Source organism: Kogia breviceps, chromosome 8 (assembly GCF_026419965.1).
Source record: "Kogia breviceps isolate mKogBre1 chromosome 8, mKogBre1 haplotype 1, whole genome shotgun sequence".
NCBI classification, from domain to species: Eukaryota; Metazoa; Chordata; class Mammalia; order Artiodactyla; family Physeteridae; genus Kogia; species Kogia breviceps.
The window spans coordinates 91,097,031-91,116,578 of record NC_081317.1 but is presented as its reverse complement, the minus strand read 5'-3'; the positions used below and the strand labels follow the sequence as shown (position 1 = coordinate 91,116,578).

Sequence of the window (19,548 nt, the reverse complement as noted above, 5' to 3'; positions counted from 1 at the left end):
TACTGAGAGTTTAGGATATGTCAGGCACTAGCTTAGGAGTGTTTGTGTGTATTAACTCATTTTATCCTCAAAATAATTTTTGGCGTTGCGGGTATCATTCCCTTTTTATATTAATACGTCGGGGAAAGAAAGCACAGAAAGGTGAGGTAATTTAGCCAACGTCACACAACTAGAAAGTGGTGGTGTGGGGATCCCAATACTCTGAGTCCCAGTTTTCTTAGTTTCGAAAAGCAGAATGACAAAGCTTGGTTGCAGAGATAAAGTTGAAAGAGATATGTCTGGCAGACACATCTAGCAAAGGACTGGGCTTACAGTAGGTACTCAACAATGATTACTGAATTTCAATGGCTCTGGGATTTGTGAGGTGGATGGGGACTTCCCTCACCCTATGGGTGAGTCCTCCTGGTATTTGCACAGGTTTTGTGAGTGACAGGTCCCCGTTTATCAGAGACCTTATGCTGGGGAATGAAGAATCTGGGTAAGTACTGGGCCCCCTGCACAAAGAGAAAGGTCCAGGCTTCTCAGCCAGGCATCTGGACCCCCTTGGATGGTCTAACCAGCCCCCAGCACCACGCCCTGCATACACCAGAGGGCTCACCCTCCTCAAACCTGCTCCCACACTTTTGCTTCTGTTGTCCCCCACCTTAAATGCCTGCCCGCCCATCCCGTCTCTGCCTCCTCAGACAAGTGGCTTTCTCAGGGAATGCCCTCTTTGTCCGAGAGAATCTGTGCATCTGATTTGTGACCAAGGCCCAGGTCAGTTCTGATCCGTTCCCCATCCCAGTGGCTGTGGGAGAGAGAGCTCAGTGTGTGAGTGCTCACCCACCAGACTGGAGGCTGGGATCCTGGATTCCTTCTCTCCCACCACCATAAGACCTAGAAAGGAGGAAACAACGAGGACCCTGTTGGATTAAGGCCATACTTTCTCCCAGAGGAAAACTGTGTCAAACGGTTAAACTCTCCTGATATAAAAAATTTTACCACCTTTTTCAGGGACACAAAGTTCTGCCCTGTGGCTAAACTAAGTGTGTCTCAACATGGATCTCCCCAAGGCTGCCTCCTAACTATGGATAGTGGAAATCATTATTGGGCAAAGTTTGTTCAACAGAAATTCTCTTTAGTTCTTGATCTTTTTACCAAGGGAATGAATTAGACCTGAGACTTCATTGTTCAGCCCAAGTGCCATCCCATGAATTGCTGGCCTGTGTGCCATCTGTGTGGACAGCGCCTGTGCATCCCATCACACTGCAGGGGACAGCTGCTGGGTAGCCTGGGCCTTCTCAGGGGCAGATGTCCTGGAACGGCCTTGTGGCAATGTGGGAGGTCAACGTCAGCTCTCCGAGCACGTCAACAGAATCTGGGTAAAGTCCCGGGAGCCATGACCAGGCCTTGATTTTCTGAGCGTGACCAGTCCGGGGTTGTTGATCAGGGTCTGCAGCAGGAGCCACCTTGTCCTGGACCTCACTGAGGTGCGGGGACCTAGGACAGAACCAGAACCAGTAGACTGGGAGGAAGGGGCAGCTTGTCTCTGTCCTTCTCAGAGGCTGTAGTGAAAGCTGCCCAGAAGGTGTGAGGTGTGGAAGAAGGAGCTGGACCAGGACTCCTGGGGACATGAGGGTGGCTGGAGGGATGTGAGTTTGTCCCACAGATCTGGGTATCTGCAGCATTGGGAATAGCAATGAAAATGGTCCAGGTCAGTGCTGAGTATCCATGATAGAACATGGCTAACTGGAGGGCTTCCCAGCGGAAGGCAGAGCCGAATAATAGGGGTGGCAGGGGTGGGAGTAGACAGTATAGAGCCTTGAGGGGACAGGAGTCGGTGGCTGGGAGAGCTTGTGGTAAGGAATGGGGCAAATTAAGCGAAACTGCACACCATCTTGGAGGGCATCTGGCTTGCAGCCTGGGCTGTGAGTAGCATCTCAAACAAATGGTTGAATGAAGGACTCAGCTAGCAGAACTAGAGCTCGTTTCTGGAAACAAGGGAGGAGCCCAGTTAGCAGGACAAGGACACAAGGCCTCAGGGGTCCTGTAGCCAGGCTGACTGGGGGCAAAGCCTCCTGATCCCCTGGGTAGAAGGGTTCCCAGGGCAGGGAGTGTGGTGGAAGAGGGGCAGGGAAGGAGGAACCTGGGACACCTCAGGGATCCCAGGGAAGCCTGAAGGTACGTGTTTCCTGGTGTCCAACCCCAGTGTAGGTTCAAACAGGAGACTTACCCGCTGACTGATTTAGGTACCAGTATTTGATGGCCTGCTGCAGCCTCCTCTCTCTGTGGCCTGTGATCAGGATGTGACAAAAGCTGACGAGCACGGGGTTGGTGTGATAATGATCCACATAGAGCATGCCAATCCACGCACTGAACCCTGAAATCCAGAAGGCAAGTCAGGCCATGCAGTATGTCCCAGGATGGCCCAGCTTGTGCTTTTTATGACGTAACTGCAGCATCACTTTGTTCCCAAATGGTGCCTGTGTCTTTGCTGAGAATCTAGAAAATGAGGTATAAAGAGCTGTAAAGATTCTTAGAGATCACACCCTAATCTGTTCATTTTATGGGAATTTGAAGCTCATAGCAGCTAGGAGCCTCTGTGTCTTTTTTTTGCCGTACGTGGGCCTCTCACTGTTGTGGTCTCTCCCGTTGCGGAGCACAGGCTCCGGACGCGCAGGCTCAGCGTCCATGGCTCACAGGCCCAGCCGCTCCGCGGCACGTGGGATCCTCCCAGACCGGGGCACGAACCCGTGTCCACTGCATCGGCAGGCGGACTCTCAACCACTGCGCCACCAGGGAAGCCCCTCTGTGTCTTATATGAAGAAGGCAGCAGCCATTAAATGAATGAATGAGTGAATGAACAGACATGGGCCAGAACTAGGACAAAAACTGTTTTTTCTCCACAGGAAAAGCTTTGATCTTGGCGCATTTAAACTGAACAAACCATTTTCTTAACTAAGCTTGCAACTAACAACACCAGTAATTCTGAGATGTGTTTTCTCAAAATTTTCGGAGCCATGCATTCACAAATTACCTTCTAACTGTTCAGATAGAATTCCACTACCTCTTACTGCCCTTCATTCTACCTCAAAGGTCTGTCAAACAATGCAAGTATTTAATAGCCTGAATTCCCTTCTGACCATTGGGCTGAATAGTTTTGTTTTGCTTTTCTATTCAGCTTTTTAGCCTCCATGGGAAGATAAACTCTAAGCATAAGTGAAGAGTATGAACTCAGGCCTCTGGTACCGGACTTCCAGGCAGCTTCTGCAAAAGTACAAGACCAGCGCTCCCCAGATGCATGGCCACGTACCCATGTCTGCTCTCTCAAAGCCACTCTGCAGAATGGTCCTGTCGATGCGGCCCATCAGCCACGTGCCCAAGATGCAGCTGATAAGAAGCCTGGAGAGGCAGGCGCCCAGGCCCAGCAGCACGTTGTAGAAGAACAGAAAGTAGTTGAAGTTGTGGAATGCTCTCCTGCAAACAAAAGCAGGCGGAGGGGCAGCACCTTTCAGTATGAGAAGGTGGCTACGCAGGTGGGCTCAGGGGCCCCCCAGACCTGTGGTCAAAGCCTACGTCTCCCATCTCCTAGCTGTGTGACCTTGTGCTGTTAGCAGGAGCTGACTGTCCCCACTTAGCAGCTGATGTGAGGACTGGCTCAGAAACAGTGTAGAGGGTGCTGAGCCCAGGGCAGGCTGGATGTAAGTGAGGACTGTAAACCTCATGTGGCTACAGATGGGTTTGTGGTTACGGCAGAGGGTGTGGCTTTCCCACTGTCCATTGCAACAGTGACCTGCCTCCAGCTAGAACTGCTCCAAGTCCTCCAGATGAAATTTCTCAAATGACCACCTGATCACATGATCAGTCTCCCGTTGCCTGTGGGATGAAGCCCAAACACTGCCTATGAATTCTGGGGTCCTCTCTGAGAGGGGCTTTTCTGGCATTACCACTTTGTACCTCCTTCCTGTCCTTCACCATTTAAGGCCACTGCATGGACACAATATTGGATTCTCACTCTTCTCCCAACACATCCTGCCCTTTCATGGCTTCCTGCCTGCATCGGTGCAGCAGGGGCTGCAGCCATGCCATCTCCTCATCTCTGCCCATAGGAATCTTACAATCCCACCGACCTCAGCTCAAACATCCCGCCTGCAGCTGAAAGAGAACCCCTGCCTCTCCTCCATCCCTCCCCGCTGCCTCTCCTTCTTCGTTACTCATGTTTCTCTTGTAATGCTTTCACACCCTCTGGACTCTACTGTCCCTATATGTCTGTAGGTCTGTCAGCTCCGGTGCACCGTGAGCACATCCTAGGCAGACCGTGTGGGGTATCTCTTTATCCTCAGTGCCCGTGTTGTTTCTTCCATGAGTGAACAGCTTTGAATGAATGAACTAGAAAGGATTACCCATGGGATAGGCACTATGGTTCTAAGTTCATATTTTAATACATTTCAGCCTCAGAACACCTCTCTGATGTATGCAAAATTATTTGTAAAATGAGGAAGTGGAGGTTCACAGATGTTTAGTAAGGTCACACAAGGTCACAAAGCTCATAAAGGGTAGAGCCAAGATTTGGCCACAGGCAGTTAGGCCCCAGCTCTGAACCACTGCCCCTCACCCTCTCAGAGAGTGTAGAGTCCACCCAGGAACCTGCCAAGGGTGAAGAGGAAGGAACGAGACTGCTGAGGCCAAAGCCCTACAATACCCCGCTCCCTTCTCTGCCCTCACCTGTTGTTGAGAGCCAAGGGCTTCTGCTTGTCAGCTGTTCCCATCTTTGGTTGCAGGAAGAGGCTGGCGGCGATCCATACCTGCAGGACCATGAGGCCCAGGACGATGGATATGGTGAGGCTGAAACACAGGGTGAGACCATCCTGAGGTGGCCTTGTCCACTCTTCCCAAGCCCATCTCGAATGCCCCTTGATAGAGAGAAGAGAGATGCTGACTGCCTGCCAGACCAACAGTAGCTTGAGCTCTGCCCTTTATATGCCTAAAGAGCATTCTCCTGCACACTGTGCAGATGAGAAAACTGAGGCTCACAAAGGGCAGATGACTTTCTCAAAGCTGCATCATCAGGTCTTCTGGCTCCAGACCAGAACTCCAGGATTATGTCTTTTTGTTGAGGGGTGGCAGCTGGGCTGAGTGGTTTAACAGCCTAGGAATCAAAGAAAGGATGGGGTTTTCAGAAGAGCTCATGAAGGCCACGGGAGAGTGGACAGGGCAGGTTCTGCCCCAGACTCACAGGAGGCTCTAGGTGAGTTTGGAACAAAGGAGCTCAGAGCAGGGAGGTCCCCAGAAGGCACCACGCCCTGTGTTTGCATTCTCTGAGTGGCAATGTGGGGTGGTGGTTTAAAGAGGCTTTGGTTTCAGATTGCCCAGCTCCCAGTCCTGCCTCCTCCCCTGGGACAAACTGCTCAGCCTCCCTGTGCCTGTTTCCTCATCTGAAAAAAGGGAGCTAATGTAAGTCCCAACCTCAAAGAGTTCTTAAGAGAAGAGATGTGTAGTGAATTCTCAATAATGTCAGCATTCACTTTTACTTTCCATATGGGTAAACTGAGGCTCAGAGAGGCACTTACAAAGCCACACATCTGATCTAAAACCCAAGCTCAGATTTCCTCTCTCCTTCCGCTGTACTGTCCTTTCTCTCACTTCACCTCCCTGAACCTCAATCTTCCCACCTATAAAATGGACACATAGATATCTCCCACAGACACAATTGTGAGGACCCCATTGAACAGTGAGAGTGGAAACATTTTATAAACTGTGAGGTTCCCATCACAATGAGTTGCTATTTTAGCCCATCCTTGGGTCAGAGCTAAGAGCATGGGTCCTGGGATTGGTGAGAGCCCAGCAGGGAAGGGGTATTTCAAACAGCAGCTGTGAAGGCCCACCAGCTCCCAGGCCCTGGGCAGTGACAGGAAGCACACCCAGCACTTACATCCCGATGCCCAGTCCTCGGAGCATCTCCAGGGCCTGATTGTGGATGACAGGTAGCACCAGGCTGTACATGATCACTAGGCCACACAGGGTCTGCATCACGTGGATGATGAGGTAGCCTGTGGGCCAAGGGAGCCGGTGGTCACTCAAGGCCCTTCAGGATCCAGTCACACGGGTCCCTCCCTGCAGTCTCCCTTCTAGCCTCCTCCCAACCGAAGGTCTTGGCACTCTTACTTGCACTGTTTCTTCTGCCTGGCATGACTGCTGACCTTCTGCTCACCCTGCCAGGTGCAGTTCAAACATCAACTCCACTAGAAAGCCTTCTTGCCCTGTCCTGATGTGGACAGTCACTTCCTCCTCTGGGTCACCACCGCCCTTAGCATATACACCCCGTGGGCACAGGACAGGGGGTGATGATGATCTACACGAATGTGTTCTTCTCACTCCTTCCGGAAGGTCCCTCAAGGAAGAGCTGGGGCCACTTCTGCCCTATGTCTCTCCTCCCTACCCACAGCCAGGACTCTGCAGGTGCCCAGGGAATGTGTATTGAATTGAACGGGTCGTGTGAGGGCACTTACCCCACAGAATATAAGCTATCTGCCAGCCAGAGTACCTTGCAATGGCCACCTGAGATTTAGAAAGAAAACAGGGTCTGACAGGGGAGACATGTTGATTACCTCTAACATGTGTCCAGCATCCTTGTCTCATGTGAGGGTCACACACCAACCCACCAAGGCAGGTGTCATGATTGTCCTCATTTTACAGATGAGGAAACCGAGGGCTGGATGGGGACAGTGGCTGTCCCGAGTCACCCCGCAGCAGAAGATACTAGAATTGAGGACTCTGGACCCCCCCAGCCCAGAGCTCTTCCTCCTCCGCTACCCTGTCTGAGGTGCAGGAGAGCAGGTTTTGGCCTCGGAGCAGAGAGAGGCCTCTGTAGGCTTACCACACTCTCTGACGAGGAAGGATTATGGAACTTCAAAGGGAGAAAGTGTTTCTCTCCTGCCCACAGCCTCTTCATTTGCTTTCTAAAGAAAAAGTGGGAGTTAGTCATGCTCATGACCAGGGCTTAAACATCATTTTTTAATACTTTTTTTGAAAATTGAGATATAATTGACATATACCATGATATTATTTCAGGTGTACAGTATAATAATTTGATATTTGTATATATTGTGAAATGATCACAGTAAGTCTTAACGTCTGTCACTGCACACAGTTACAGAAATTTTTTTCTTGTGATGAGAACTTTTAATCTACTCTCTTAGAAACTTTCAAATATTCACTATTTTTTAACTATAGTCACCATGCTGTACATTACATCCCTATGACTTATTTATTTTATAACTGAAAGTTTGTGCTTTTTGATGCCATTCACCCATTTCACCCCCGCCCCCCCACCTCTGGTAACCACCAATCTGTTCTACGAGTTTAGTTTTAGTTTTGTTTTGTTTAGAGTCCATATATGAGTGAAATCATATGGTATCTGTCTTTCTCCATCTGACTTATTTCACTTAGCATAATGTCCTCAAGGTCATAAATGCTGTCACAAATGACAAGATTTCATTCTTTTTTATGGCCGAGTAATATTCTGGTGTGTGTGTGTATTCCACATCTTCTTTACCCATTCACCCATCCATGGACTCTTAGGTTGCTTCCATATCTTGGCTATTATAAATAATGCTGCAAAGAACACTGGGGTGCATGTATCTTTTAAAATTATTGTTTCCACTTTTTTGGATATACGCCCAGGAGTGGGATTGCTGGATCATATGGTAGCTCTATTTTTAATTTTTTGAGGAGCCTCCATACTATTTTCATAGTGGCTGCACCAATTTACCTTCCCACCAACAGTGCAGGAGGGTTCCCTTTTCTCCACATCCTTGTCAACACTTATCTCTTGTCTTTTTGGTAATAGCCATTCTGAAAGATGTGAGGTGACATCTCATTGTGGTTTTGATTTGCAATTCCCTGATGATTTAAAAATCTTAAACTTAATATATTTTGTAAAAATAGCATATAGCTACCTAATCTCAATGGTGACTGAATGTGATAGTTGAGACTGTGTGTGTGTGTGGCTTTTAGTTTCTTTAGCTTGCTCTATTTTCTTATTTTCTCTACAATGAATATACATTACCTATATAATATTATTTCAAAACAGGTAAAAAAAATTTTAACGATAGCCCCCCACTTATAACCATATAAAATGAAATGAAAAAGAAGCCACAGTTCCTCACAATCCCAGCACCCAAAGAAATCACTGTGTGTTTTTCCCATGTGCCCGTCTCGGCCTGGCCCTTTGCCTAAAGATTAGGTTGGCATAGTTTTGTTCACAGTCCACATTCACATCTGTATCCTCCTTTTTTGTTAACATCCCATTCCAGCAATTTCCAGGTTATTTTGCAATTTCATCACCACTGAATTGGGAAGACTTAGTATGAAATAAAGAATGTGAGTATCTCATTAAGAGTTTGCCTATTTATTACATAATGAAATGATGATATTTGAGTTATGCTGGGTTAAATAACATATATTATTAAATTATTTTCACCTCTCCTTTAACTTTTTAAAATAGTGTCTATAAGGAAATGCAAAACTGTATCTGTGGCTTTCATTGTGTTTCTGTTTGGCAGTACCAGAGCAGGATGTGCAACCAGGAATACAAACATGCACAGATATATTTGCAGAGAAAATTTCTGGAAGGATGCACAGAAAATGAATAACAGTGCTTAGCTCTTGGGCAACAATTTGGGGCCTGATGGGAAGAACACTTACTTTACACTAAATATTTTTGTAACTTTTTTTTTTTTTTTTTTTTTGCGGTGCCTGGGGGTCTCACTGTTGTGGCCTCTCCCGTTGCGGAGCACAGGCTCCGGACGTGCAGGCTCAGCAGCCATGGCTCACGGGCCCAGCCGCTCCGCAGCATGTGGGATCCTCCCGGACCGGGGCACGAACCCGTGTCCCCTGCATCGGCGGGCAGACTCCCAACCACTGCACCACCAGGGAAACCCTGTAACTTTTTTTAAAAAGCACAAGCCTATAGATAGGTTGGCATCATTATAAGAACAATAACAGTACTGGCACAGTGCTAGTACTGTCCAAAGGGTGCTTTCTCATCCATTATTTCCTCTGCCCCATGGTCCTGTAAAGGAGGCAGGGCAGGGATTATCACTCTTGGGTGACAGGTGTGGGAGGGAAGGGCCAGCCTGGATGGGAAGGAGGCCTCCCCACCACAGGTGCCTTCTTGTCCCTGTGCCCTCAGCTACCCTCCACCCACATCCATGCAGCCAGTTCTGCATTGTGGTTGCTCCTGGTTGTGGTCAAATGCCTCAGTGAATATCTTCCAGCCACTTGTAGGCTAATGAAGGAAGGAGCAGACATATCCCTACAGCAGGCAGGGAAAGGGTAAGCAGCAGTGTCCAGTCCACCCACAGAGACCAGGGAGAAGAAAGCAGAGACAGGGAGCAAGTCAGGGCTGGGATGGAGAGCTGGGGCTCTTTGTGCCAGGAGAGTCTTCACTTAGGTGTCATCTGCAAGAGAACCAACCTTTGGGTAGCCAGTTGGGGAGGATGCAAAAAGCAGGATGCTCTGCAGGGGCGGGAATTGGCCCTGGGCTTCCTGTGAGTGAGTGGGTGACTGTGAACTAGAGACTGAGACAGAGAGAGACAGAGACAGAGAGAGAGACAGAGACAGAGACAGAGAGAGAGAGAGAGAGGCAGAGAGAGGCAGAGACAAAGGCAGAGAAATGCAGAGAAAAGGGAGCAAAAGATACCTAAATTCAACTTCTGCATGCAAATGCCAGCTACATACTGAAGCCATCCCCTCTTCCTGTGCTGCTGTTCTTGAGACTGATGCCCCTGGTTCCCTTGTCCCAACCTCCTGTGTGGTCTCCTTGAGCCAGATTCACCTGCTGGGAGCGCAGTGTGATTAGTCCTGGAGAGCAGGGCGGGTCTAGCACCTAGTAGCAATACAGAAGTGTACAAGAAATGACAAGGTCAGAAGGGGACAGAAGGCAAGATCAGCTGCTAATAGCCTGGCTAAAGTTATTTTGTTGAGTCTCGCCTGCTCAGCAGTGAACATGGAGATGAAGGTACCTCTTAGGGTTTTGCTGAAAACCAAAAGGAGACGCTAATCACAATGTCAAGCTTATAGTGGGAGCTCACATCAATAGTTTTTTGTTTGTTTGTTTTTGTCTTTTACTACCAATAGGTATGGTTGTCCCTAGACCCTACATGTACTACTGTTCCCAATTTGGGCACTGCTGGCACTGCTTGGGAATTCTGAGAAAAGTGTGTCAGCTGCTTTCCTGGCTGAAGACACACCAATGACTCCTAGAACTCTCTTACCTGTAACAAGCCAAGATGTGAAACAGGTAGCTCACACACGTGAGGGAGGCAGGCAAGATGGTCACCACCCAGACTCCTGAAACAGAAAAGGTGATACGAGAGGCCTCAGAAGATGAACCAGAAACTATTTTTAAAATGCAGAGGGAATTCCCTGGTGGTCCAGTGGTTAGGACTCCGCACTTTCACTGCTGAGGGCCTGGGTTCAGTCCCTGGTCGGGGAACTAAAATGCAGAAACTCACAACAGAAAGGTCTGGGCAAAATATACTGTACTTCCTTTAACACATCTCTTGTGCAAATAACGTTTTGCTTATTTTCTGTTTCATTTTAGCCATACACCCTCGATATCCTTTATTTCCTGCGTATTTATAATCTTTTCCTTTGGTATTAATATTTTCAATCTACGGTGAGTAATAGAAAATGAAAATTATGGAGCGTACACATTGTAGGTAGCCTCCAGCCTAGTAAAACACCATTAATTCTTGAACTTCCAATCTCCGCTTTTTGGGGGGTGGTTACCCACCCCCAATAAACAGTCGCCTTGTGCAATGGTAACTGGAATCAGCATCTTGACTATTCATTCATCCATCTTTCAGTATGTTTTTAATATTTCGTACCTAATTTGCTTTCAGAATGATTCTGTGTGCTTGTGAGAGAGGGATGGAGACAGAGGGAAGGAAGTAAAAACTTCTGTATAAGCTGATTCTCAATAGGTACAGAAAAGGCATTCAAAAGAATCCAACACCTCTTTATAATTCAAATCACTCCATAAACTAGAAATAGAAGGGAATTTCCTCAATTGGATAAAAAGCATCTGCAAAAAAACCACAGCTAACATCATACTTAATTGGTGAAAAACAGACTGCTTTCCCCATCAGTTCAAGAATAAGAAAATCAATGTCTGCTCTTGCCAATTCTATCCAACATTGTACTGGAGGGTCTAGCCAGGGCAGTTAGGCAAGAAAATGCATCCAGACTGCAAGGGAAGAAATAAAACTACCTCTATTCACCAACAACATGTTCCTATTATAGAAAATCCTAAGGAATAAATAATCAAACAAAGTAAAATGAATTAATAAATGAGTTCAGCAAGGTTGTAAGACACAAGACTAATATATAAAAGTCAGTTGTATTGCTATACACTACCAACAAATAATATGAAAATGAAGTAAGAAACAACTGCATTTGCAATAGTATCATAAAGAATAAAATACTTAAGAATAAATTTAGTAAAAGAAGTATACAATTGTACACTTAAAACTACAAAAGCTTGTTGAACGAAATTAAAGAAGACCTAAATTAAAGGAAAAACATCACTTTTATGTATTGGTTGTTCTTTGTTAACATGGCAATACTCCCTAAATTGATCTACAGATTCAAATCAATCCCTGTCAAGATTCCAATGTCATTTTTGGATAAATTGACAAGCTAATCCTAAAATTCATATAAAAATGAACCAACCCAGAATAGACTATACAACCTTGAAAAAGAAGAACAAAATTACAGGACTCACATTTCTTGAGCTACAGTAATAAGACAGTGTGATATTGCCATAAAGATAGACAAGTAGACCAATGGAATAAATTGAGAATCCAGAAGTAAACCCCCATTGTCAATGTATTTTCAACAAGGATGACAAGACAATTCAATGGGGAAGGAATATGCCTATTAACAAATAGTGCAGGGGAAACTGATATTCACATGTAAAACAATGAAGTTAGAACCTTACCTCATACCGTATACACAAATTAAATCAAAATGGATCATACACTCAATGTAACAGCTAAAATGATAAAAGTCTCAGAAGGAAATATGAGAGTAAATCTTTGTGACCTTGGGTTAGACAATGGTTTCTTAGACATGCACAAATGATCAAAGAAAACAAGATATATTAGACCGCATTAGAATTAAAAGCATTTGTGTTTCAAAAGACACCATCAAAAAAGTGAAAAAGCAACCCACAGAATGGAAGAAATTATTTGTAAATTATATCTCTTGTAAGGGATGTGTATATAGAATATACAAAGAACTCTTACAGCTCAATAATAGACAAATAAGCCAATTTTAAAGTGGGCAAAGAATCTCAGTAGCCATTACTCAAAGAAGATGTACAAATGGTCAATAAGTATATGAAAAGATGCTCAACATCATTAGCCATCAGGGTAATGAAAATCAAAACTGCAGCGCACCCCCGATGTTCATAGCAGCACTATTTACAATAGCCAAGACATGGAAGCAACCTAAGTATCCAATAACAGATGAATGGATGAAGAAGATGTGGTATATACCTACAATGGAATATTACTGAGCCATAAAAAATAATGAAATAATGCCATTTGCAGCAACATGGATGGACCTAGAGATTATCATACTAAGTGAAGTAAGTCAGAGAAAAACAAATATAACATGATATCACTTATATGTGGAATCTAAAAAAAAGATACAAATGAACTTATTTACAAAACAGGAACAGAATCATAGACACAGAAAACAAACTTATGGTTACCAAAGGCGGGGGGGGAGGAAGAGGGATAAATTATGAATTTGGGACTAACAGATACACACTACTATATATAAAATAGATTAAAAAAACAAGGGCCTACAGTATAGCACAGGGAACCATAGTCAATATCTTGTAATAACTTATAATGGAAAAGAATCTGAAAAATAATATATATGTGTGTATATATATATATATCTCTGAATCACTTTGCTGTATACCTGAAACATTATAAATCAATTATACTTCAATTAAAAAAATACAATGCGATACCACTTCATACTTACTAGATGGCTATAATTTTAAAAATACAGATATTAATAAATGTTGATGAAGATATAGAAGCTGGACCCCTCATACACTGGTGATGGGAATACATAGTGATAAAGCTGCTTTTGAAAACGGTCTGGCAATTCCCCCAAAAGCTTAAACATAATTACCACATGATCCAGAATTCCACTCTTAAGTATATACCCAAGATATATAAAAATATATGAAAAACTTGTAGATGAATGTTCACAGCAGTATTATTCATAATAACCAAAAGTTGAAACAACCCAAATTTGCATCAACAGACAAATATATAAATACAATATTGTAGATTCATACAAAGAATAAAATTCAGCAATAAAAAAGAATGAAGCTGAGACACATGCTATGATATAGATGAACCTTATAAATATCTTGCTATGTGAAAGAAGCCAATCAAAAAAGACCACGTATTGTATGATTCTATTTATATAAGATGTCCAGAATAGGCAAATCTATAGAGCCAGAAAATAGTGGCCTGGGAGAGTTGAGAAATGGGGAGTGACTGAAAGTGGTCATGATTTCTTTTAGGGTGATGAAAATGTTCTAAATTTGACCGTGGTGATGGGTGCATAAATTTCAAAATACTAAAAGCCACTGAATTGTACACTTTAAATGAGTGAATTGTATGGTATATGAGTTATATCTTCATAAAGCTGTTTTTAAAAAGGAAAAAGAAAGCTGATTTCCATTCCTTTCAAGTTTCAGATGTGTCTTTATCAGCATCACCAGGACTAGGCAGTCGCTCTATCCCAAACCTGCACCAACACAAAGGATGCGGGTAAATCACCATAAATCTCATGCCAGGGGATGCAGGGGACACATGCTTGGAAGGAGAGGATGGAAGGAGTCTGGCCACAAGAAGAGTGAGTGCAGACTTTTTCCAGCCAGCAGCAAGAACATGACCGCACACCTTTAATTTAATGCCTTTATCATCCCAAAGGTGAAGCATGTTCAGCCTGAGAGTCTCTCTTGGAAAGAGGATAGCTGTTTAAAGCTGGAAGAGATCAAGACAGAGTGAAAATGTTATATACTGATTCTTAAAGTGTCTAAACGTGAGAAATATATCAAAGAGGAGATAAAACATGAGTGAATATGGTGATATACTCACTACAATTCACCCAGACCAAGTAACTGAGGTTAGCATTAAAAAGTTACCCAAAACAGGGGTAGAAATGTGAATTTTCAGAAGTATGACTTAAAACAAGTATTATTAAATCAAACATTAGAATATGCTCGCTGAGGGTATAGGAAGGGACTCATCAGGCAGAACATTCAAGATGAATAAAGTGTTCAAGGGCAACAAAAAAGTATGGTAATATGGAAGAAGCAGTGCCCACCTTAGTGTAACCTTCTATGTCATGTATGTGTAAGAGAATTTTCCTCAAATAATTCACAGTAGATCTATTCCCCTCTGGTTTTGATATTCTACTAGCTTGTGAGTCTTAAGGGAAAATATTATTTGCATCACCTGTTTCATGGCTTAAGGAACATATGGTAATTTACAGCCATTAAATGTCAGAGCTGCAAAGGCTTTTGGAAACCATTTGGTACCCTCATCCCAGTCCCATTTTAACAATAAGGAAACTGAGGCCAAGAGAAGGAACCTGACTTGTCCAATGATAGAGTTTATCCTGACATCTTGTCCAGGTCCTTTCTCAACAAGGAATAGTGAAGAACTTTCCTTCCTTCATGGGCAATGGACATATAATTAGAGTATGTCATTTTCAAAGAAAGCTACTATTTTAAGGTAAAGTGACTGTTATGGACAGAATGTGTGTGTCTCCCACCCCCCACAAAATTCATGTGTTGAAACCCTAATCCCCAATGTGATGGTATTTGGAAATAGAGCCTTTGGGAGGTGGTTAGATCATGAGGGTGGAGCCCTCATGATGGAATTAGTGCCCTATAAGAAGATACATGAGAGAGTTTGCTTCCTCTCCCTGTTCTCCATCCAGTATGTGAGGACAGAAAGAGAAGGTGGCCATCTGCAAGTCAGGAAACAGACCTTCCCCAGACACAAGGTCTGCTAGCACCTTCAACTTCCCAGTCTCCAGAACTGTGAGAAATGTTTGTTTTTATACCACACAGTCTATGGTAATTTGTTATAGCAACCTGAACTAAGCAGAAATTAAATTTGAATGATATAAGTAAACTTTTCATATAATAATAAAGTCACGGCCCACTGATTTATCTTTTCCAAAGTGAAAATAATGTGATGATTTTAGTTGTTTCCACTGGCATCACACAAAATAGGCTATTTGAGATTAGAAAATTATCAGGGCATGTTCAATTCAGCCCCAAATAGGTTCTAACAAAATGGCCTGTGTCCTGACCCCATTTTCCTTCTAGTCAACCCAGGGAGGCACAGAACAACTGTAACACAGGTAATATCAAGACCAGCAGCAATAATCACTATAGGTGTGCACCTGCCACAAGTCACAAGTCCCTCTATGTTTCCTACACAGGCAGCAGGAACAAAGGTGGAGGATGGTTTTACCTTTGGTGACGTTAATCAGCTCTTTCACCTGCAGGAGGACTGGGCTCAGGGTACCCGTCTTGTTCATGGAGGCGACGAAGCTCTCCAATTCTCCTTCAAACACATCCAGCTCATCTCTCACATACACGAACATGCAGAACTCAATGACAATGAACTGGGGACACAGAGCAAATGTTTCAAGGTCTCACCTGAGTCCAGCTCCGTATATGAATAACATATGGGTCTCTCTTTGGTTTTGAGGTCAAAACTCTCTGAAGCTCAAAACTCATCTGCAATAGACTCTGGACACTTGCTCTACTGAGATGAATGGGATTGTGACTTCTTTGGAGACAGGAGTCACCCCAAACTCTGTTCTTCACACAACAGCATATAAGAGTAGGCACCACAAGGGCTCAACGAACTCCTCAAACATTAATTAAATCAGAGTGAAATAATTAAAACAGAGTGAACTTTGAATAAGGGGTGACCCTGGGGACAATTCCAGACACTTCTCACTGTTCCCCTTCTTGTATCTTGGCAATGACCAAATTGGAGGAGATGCTGTTTCCTGTATGCATTTCATGCTTGCTCCCCTCCTATCATCCTGTCATCCTGCCCTCATGCCCCCGTCATCATGCCATCGCTTCTAGAGTCCTTGACGCCATTTTACTTCATCAACCGAACTGAATGTGGAGCTCAAATGCTCCTATTTTCAGGCAGGTTCTCAATCCAGAGTAATTCACTAAATTTCCAAAGCACTTTTACCTTTTCTTTTTCTCTAGTTAGATGGCAGTACTTCATACCATATCTTATCTTCTTGTCTTAGACCATGGGCTACTCCCAGGCCAAGACTCTGCTGAATCAGCTCTCTTCTCTCTTCCAGGTCTTAGTATAGTTTTTGGCATAGAGTAGACAACCAATAATGATTTAATAAACACAATAACACCGAGTGATTTACCCACTGCTGCAGAGAACTCTAGCTAGTTGTCCATTAAAATTTCTTCTCACCTTTTTTGGGCGCAGGCTGGACTACATTTGCCAGCCTCCCTTGAGTTTGATGTGGGCACATAACAAGGTTCTTGTCAATGGAAAAAGAGTGGAAGGAATGTGTGCTGGGTCCACATGGCCTTTGAAAACCTCTCACATGCATTTCGCCGCCTGCTTTCTCCTTCTGCTGACTGGATGTAGGTGGTGAGGGTGCTCAGGGATGATGAAGGCACACGATGGAGAAACTAGTTATGGAACAAACACGTGGAAGACTGCTACCTCCCAAACCTCAACACTCACTCAACACTGTTAGGTGGGCAAAAATATATTCAGTGTTGTCACTGAAATTTGTGGGTTTATGTGGTACTTCATCATAACCTAATACATTCACTTAAAACTTAATCACAGGATTAGTTTATATAGGTATCATCCTAGTACATTTAAAATGAGCAGAAGACAATTTGGCCATTTTTATCCCACCATTTGACCCTGCTTTTGACTCAGACATTTTACCTCAGATAACAATGACCACGTGAAATACTTTGATTCTGTACTTTATTGACTTCCTGTTTTCAATTTCATAGGTTTCTGCTCTAATTTTTATTACATCTATTCTTCTGCTTACTTTGCATTTTAATTTGCTCTTTTTTGTTTGTTCGTTTCCTAAGGTGAAAGCTTAGACGATTGATTTAAGATCTTTCTTCACGTCTAATATGTACATTCAATGCTATAAATTTCCCTCTAAGCACTGCTTTTGCTGCCTCCCACAAATTTTGATAAGTTGTGTTTTTATTTTCATCTGTTCAAAATATTTTTAATTTCCCTTGATGTTCTTCTTTGGCTCATATGTTACTTAAAAGTGTGTTGTTTTAATACCTACTACTTGCAGATTTTCCATTATCTTTCTGTTATTGATTTTTTGTTTAATTCCACTTTGATCTGAGAGCAGACATTGTATGATTTTTATTCTTTTAAATTTATTAAGAAGTGTTTTATGGTCCAGGATATAGTCTATCTTGTTGAATTTTCCATTTACTCTTGAGAAGAATGTGTATTCTGCTGTTGTTGATGAAGTAGTCTTTGGATTCCCAAAATATCCAATTGACTGATGGCATCAATTACAGTTCAGATTTTCCTACCTTGGCACTGGTTGCCATGGGGTTTCTGCTCCATTCTGTGATGATCGTGTCTCTTCAGTTTTAGGGGTAAAGGTTTGCTCCATGACCTCACTGCTCTTAGGGATCTAAGAAGAGCTGTTGATTCTTCAATTTGTTCAGATTTGTATTTGTTGTTAAGATGGAGTGGCATCTTGCAAGTTCTTTACATGTGGAATTGGCAACTGGAAGTCTCCGTAAATAACTCGATTATATTTATTAGTAATATTCACCACATGAGTAAAAGTGTGCTTGGAGTCAAAATGGTGGGGTCAAAGAATTGTACTTCTTTGATTTACAGATACTCAATTTTGACCCAGCTTTTAAAGAACAATCCCTATCCTAGATGCACCCCACTTATAAAATAAGAAAGGATTTGCTTAGATCTACTTACAAGGTACAGGCAGATGAAGGCCAAGACAGTGGTTCCAATCATCCTGCTTGGGAACTGAAAGTAGGGGTCCCACTCATATATCCTGGTTTGGAACCAAGACTTTTCTCTCTCTCTGTGAATGAATAAACATCAAGAGAAGACAGGTTTTGGCTGGTAAACGAATGCCTGATTCTTCTGAAAATAATATCCTCTCCTCTTCTTCACCTTAGAGTATACTGAAGAGAAAGAGCACTGGTAGATTCCACAGTTTTCATTCTCCCCTTATTCTTAAGAACAAAGACTCAGTTTTATTCAGTACAGCAATCTACCAAATAAAAGGCTATAGTTCCCGACCTCTCTTACAGCTAAGAGTGACCAAGACCAATTAGACGTGACCAGAGATGTGGTGTGGGACTTTGGGGAGGCTGGTCAGGTGGAACTGACACAGCTGGGAGGAGGATTCCCTTTGACTTCATTCTTTTCTCCCGCCTGCCATCTGAAAGGCAGACACAGTGGCTGGCCCAGGCTGGAGCCCAGCATCTATCTTGGGCCACAGACATCCTTCATGATGGAAACCACTAAGTTACTGGAACAGAAAGACAGACAATGGGTAAACTGCATGGTGGGCAGTCCAGGGTTAGTATGGACGGCCTGCCTCCAGAATTCTTTTACATGAGGAAGAAAGAAATCTCTCTTTTATTTGTGCCATGATTATTTTGCATTTTCTGCTATATATAGCCAAATGTAACTCTAACCAAAGAACTAGTTTTGCCACTGTATGACCTTGGATTAGACATATCCCTTCTCTGGGAATATACCCTTGTGCACAGTGGCAGTGGCAGGGGTAGGGTGACTTGAATGATCACTGAAGACCAGGTGTTCTTGCCTGGCCAATAGCTATGTCCTCTTGTATTGGTTAACAACATCTCAGTTTTTCTCTGGGAATCTACTCTTCCCCACCATCAGTACTGGTGGTTAAGTGAGGCTGAACCACTTCCTAGTTCCCATCGTGAACATGTGACCCTGGTTTAACCATCAGTTTACTCCAATCACCTACTCACAGTAATTGGTTCTGGGATGCCACGTGGTCCAACTTGATCCAATGAAACACATTCATGGGAATTTTGTTTGAATTATTTGAAAGAAAACATTCTCTTCTCTATGAGCTTAAGACAGGAGGGTATAAGCTTAGAGATTCTGGGGGCCACCCCGGGGAGGAAGCCTACCTAACTAAGAGTTTAACATAGGTAAAAGCAGAGCTGAGAGATGAGGGAAAGAGACCTAGTTCTGATTATATCAATCAAACCCCTGGATCCATCTGTGTCTGAAAACTGGCGACCTCTAGACTTTTTAATTATGTAAGGCCATAACTTTCCTGTTACTCTTTAATCCCATTTGAGTTGAGTTTCTGTTATTAGCAAACAAGCGTCCTAAAACAGCACTCTTCCAGTCATCTCCAGGTCTCTGACACTGTCAGGGCTCATCAATATTG

The 19,548-nt window shown here is 43.7% G+C and overlaps 1 protein-coding gene across 1 annotated transcript in view; it reads right to left on the bottom strand.

The window, feature by feature from the left end:
* Positions 1 to 1,347: 1,347 nt before the first annotated feature.
* The window catches only part of LOC131761923 (stimulated by retinoic acid gene 6 protein-like), a 61,858-nt gene continuing 43,657 nt past the window's right edge, over positions 1,348 to 19,548 (bottom strand). Inside the window, 11 exon segments of the mRNA XM_059073243.2 lie at positions 1,348 to 1,365; positions 1,367 to 1,479; positions 2,213 to 2,359; positions 3,293 to 3,456; positions 4,705 to 4,824; positions 5,912 to 6,029; positions 6,489 to 6,537; positions 6,857 to 6,938; positions 10,257 to 10,332; positions 15,564 to 15,717; positions 18,078 to 18,189. Of these exon segments, the coding sequence (XP_058929226.2) occupies positions 1,348 to 1,365; positions 1,367 to 1,479; positions 2,213 to 2,359; positions 3,293 to 3,456; positions 4,705 to 4,824; positions 5,912 to 6,029; positions 6,489 to 6,537; positions 6,857 to 6,938; positions 10,257 to 10,332; positions 15,564 to 15,717; positions 18,078 to 18,189 (1,153 nt within the window).